At 38.2% G+C, this 3778-nt stretch overlaps 1 protein-coding gene across 2 annotated transcripts in view; it reads right to left on the minus strand.

Annotated features, from left to right (window-relative positions):
* GABRA2 (gamma-aminobutyric acid type A receptor alpha2 subunit) overlaps positions 1-3722 on the minus strand; it is a 145595-nt gene extending 141873 nt beyond the window's left edge. For both annotated transcript variants that reach the window (XM_019526601.1, XM_019526602.1), the window contains exons 1-3: positions 3690-3722; positions 2903-2991; positions 104-219 (exon numbers count right to left, since the gene is read on the minus strand). In XM_019526601.1, the coding sequence (XP_019382146.1) occupies positions 104-219; positions 2903-2973 (187 nt within the window). In that variant the 5' untranslated portion in view covers positions 2974-2991; positions 3690-3722. The remainder of the gene's footprint in view (positions 1-103; positions 220-2902; positions 2992-3689) is intronic.
* Positions 3723-3778: the final 56 nt, after the last annotated feature.

Consider the following 3778-nt stretch of genomic DNA (forward strand, 5'->3'; position numbering starts at 1 on the left):
TTGTTTTAGAAGGATGGTAAGGGAAGATTACTATTGTTTAAACAACACATTAAGCAAATTAGGATCTGATTTTATGAAAAATCAAAGTTTAATCTTTTATTACCTCCTAATCCAGGTCTAAGACGATTATCATAACCATCCAGAAGTCTGTCCAAAATTCTTGTAAAGATGGTAATATTGTTCTTGGCTTCATCTTCCTGGGAGTCAGCCAGCACTGATCTAAATGGACATTTTACATTTTACAATCTCATAGAAATGTTTTACAAACATTCAATATGCAGTTGTTATAGACTAGCTTTGAATTTTCAGTTGTTGCCCACTGATTATCTGTGTGTTCCTATTCATGCCACCTTTTTCTTATAAAACATAAATTCTGGTGTATTCTGAAAAAATTCTGTAGTTTCAATGTATAAACATGCACAAATTACATATTAAAACAATGGCTCATAAACATGTGAGTCTAAGAAACATACCTTCAGATTAGAAATACTTAAATATCTAAGAGTCTTTATTTTCAGCATATATTAAAACATACTAAATACTGTTTCCTAAAAGCTTTGTTAAAAATTGATTATTCAGGGAGAGAAACCTAAAAGAACATCATGGTGCTTCAAACCACTTACGGATTGGTTCACTCTCTATCTAGCTGCTGGACTACTCTGCTCTCTTCCCTCACCCCTGCATATGCTATCTCTTGAATAGATATTGTGGGTATGCCTCCACCCAATGGTCATATAATGTACATAACCAGAAGTACTGAGGTGAAGGAAAACTCCAGTGATCATGCTCAGGGAGTCCTCTGATGTCAATGCATAGTAGGTGGCACAATGAAAATGATTAGCAGCTGGCATGCTAGAAGGTAACTGTGAAGTACCTAAAAGATTTGGTGGTTTTAACATGGTACTTAGAAACAATTTTTATTTAGGAAAAAAATCTCTCTCTTTTTTTAACGTTCTGCCAGATCCAGATGTCTCTTGTAAGAGTTCCAGATCACAAAAGAACCTGTCAAGGAAAGTCTATAGGTCATCCAAAATTGTCTTAAAATTCGCTTCTGAAAGATCGACCTGTTTGGGAAACACCGATAATTCCAAATAAATGTGATTCAACTGTCTAGCCAATAATGGAATGAAAAAATTACCTGGGCTGGAAAAGCCAAATCATGGCTTTGCATGCTTTTGGTACCTCCTCCTACACAGAGCCGTAACATGTCACAAGTCAAATGTTAAGCAATCATGTATGTGAAGGACAAGGTATTCAAACATCTCATTTCATAGCAACATAAAGTATTCTGGCAGTAAAATAACATGTACTATATACATTATCAGTTTACACCATTTGTAACAATCTATAGGATTCTTTTTTTTAATTTAAATACTTGTATTTTGTAACTGTTGATTAAGGTATTCCGAATGAACAATCCTGCTATAAAAACGACCATATTTTGTCTGATCTAAAGCATAAGCTTTCTTCAGATGACACATTGTTTTCTTAACAAAAACAATCTTAAAAATAACAAAAGCAGAATTTTATTTTGGCCCCATAATTCAACATTATGGAGTATTTACATGTAAATTATTGCAGTCGGTGCTTTCTAAGACATTTCCCATATAAAACAAACAGTCAGTTAATTTACAAACTAAACACTAAGATGTTACATGTGAATTTCCACAGAGCTTTTAGTCTTACTTAAGATTATCATGTGTTGAGAGGCAGGCAAGCAGACAGAGACAGAGAGAATTACTACCATTTTAATTTTTTTTTCCAAAATCAGAAGCGTCTTAAAATCAAGATGCCACTGAAAATCCCATTTTAGTTAATTATACTACAGTAAACTCTAATCCTGCCATTCTTATTCACCTGAAAGGGCCTTAATTACGCACATACTCTTGTTGACGTCAGTGGGATTACTCACATGAGTAAGGATTGCAGGATAAGGCCCACTGTGACTCAACTAACACTGCACCATAGTTGGTTGTAAAGTAAGACAGGGAACCCATTTTAAAAGATTATTTAATTCTGGTCATTGTGAGATATCCAGCAGAAAATAAGTACGGGGATTTTCAGCAGCATGAGACTCACGTTAAGTGACCTGATATGCCTATCATTCTGAAAATCATATTAGCCAGAAGACCAACTGCGGTCAGAATTGAAACAACTAAAATGAAGTTACAAATTGCAATTAATTGAATGTTTAGGCAGTGTAGACGTCACATAAACTAATTGCATGTTAAAAATTACTTTCTATTATGTTGTCACTTAGACATGGAGATGTCTAAACAACAATATGAAAAAGTTGATTAATAAACCAAGCTATTGTTTTATTATATGTGATTGTGAAGTTGTGTACTATCTCCACCTAGAGGTTTCAAGCTTTAGTATCATTTTATTCTTGTTATATTGGCCAACCCTCCCCCCCCCCCCCCCCAAAAAAAAAAAAAAAAAAAAAAAACAAGCCCATGCTCAAAAATGCCAACATTATTTTAGAGGCTATGGTCTGCTATTTGACTTCACAACTTACTGCTTTTTTTATGATTCTGTTGCTTCACCTGCACTATTGTTTTATGTGATTAGCTTATAATGTATACTGACAAAAGAAAAAAAAATGTACAACTCAGATTGTAAAAAGAAAGCATTGAATGGCATTTTTCCTTTCAAATGCTAGAATGAGAAATGTCAATTCAAAATTGCAGCAAATTATTTTAATCCTACTATGAACTTTACATTGTTGATGAACCACTGCAATTGCTCTGGAAACCATGAAATACAGTACTGAAACACCAAACGCAGATTTTTTTTAAACATTGCAAAAAAAGCTTCAGTAACCCCTTCCATCCAGGGCAATAAACAGATCGCAATATAACACACGTTTCTGTGGAAGAGCAATAAGAAGCATCCTTCTCACCTTGTTGGCTCCCACACCAATAAAACGAGAAGAACCAACTGCATCTCGGAGAGTGTCAGTCTCCTCTTCATAGCTGCCCTTCGCAATACCTAACGATGCAAGAAAAAATACAAAGCCACTCAGAGCTTACAGCCAGCTTCTGCCACCGCTTTCAACTTAACCAAATGAAAAATGTGTGTCACTTCAATGGAGAATGGAGACCATTGGCTTTCTGCAGCACTTTTCCCTACTAGGAACTTATATCTCCAGCCTTCACAAGCATCCTGCTTTGGACAGACATGTAAGGCGTAATCAAAAGTGGCATGTGAGCAGATGCCTCAGACGCCTTTTCTCTTCTGGAACAGGAACGGCCCCAACCAGACCAAAAAAATAGATAGATAGATAGATAGATAGATAGACAGATAGATAGAGTAATTATTCCTCCTTTCATTACATGGCAATCAAAGGGGGTGAGAAGGAAAAAAAGAAAAGCATCATGCCATTTGCAAAGGACCAGTAACAGGACTGGGAACCAGAGCCATTCAGCTGCTGCCAGAGGCTGCACACGTTTGCCAGCTGTCTCAGAAGAAGGAAAGCAAATCAGAAGAGCCAAAATCGCATCCCAGGCGGGGAGAGGCAACCCCAGGGCAGCGCAAAGTTGCAGAATAAAAGAAGCTGGAGCTGCGGGGGCTCGTCTTGCCTGAGGTTCAGGGAGGGGGCCGAGGCAAGAGCCCCGCCATCCTGCCCTGTGCACCCCCCCAAGACACTCGCACGTCCCGGGGAGAGGGAGCGCTGCGGGGGAGCCTACCTGGGAGCAGCAGGAGGCGCTCGGAGACGCAAAGGCTTTTTTTGTTGTTGTTGCGAAGGGGAGGTGGGGGCGTGGGAGGGGGGCGCCTC

Source organism: Gavialis gangeticus, unplaced genomic scaffold, assembly GCF_001723915.1.
Source record: "Gavialis gangeticus isolate Ggan-Ray unplaced genomic scaffold, GavGan_comp1, whole genome shotgun sequence".
In the NCBI taxonomy this organism is placed as follows: Eukaryota; Metazoa; Chordata; order Crocodylia; family Gavialidae; genus Gavialis; species Gavialis gangeticus.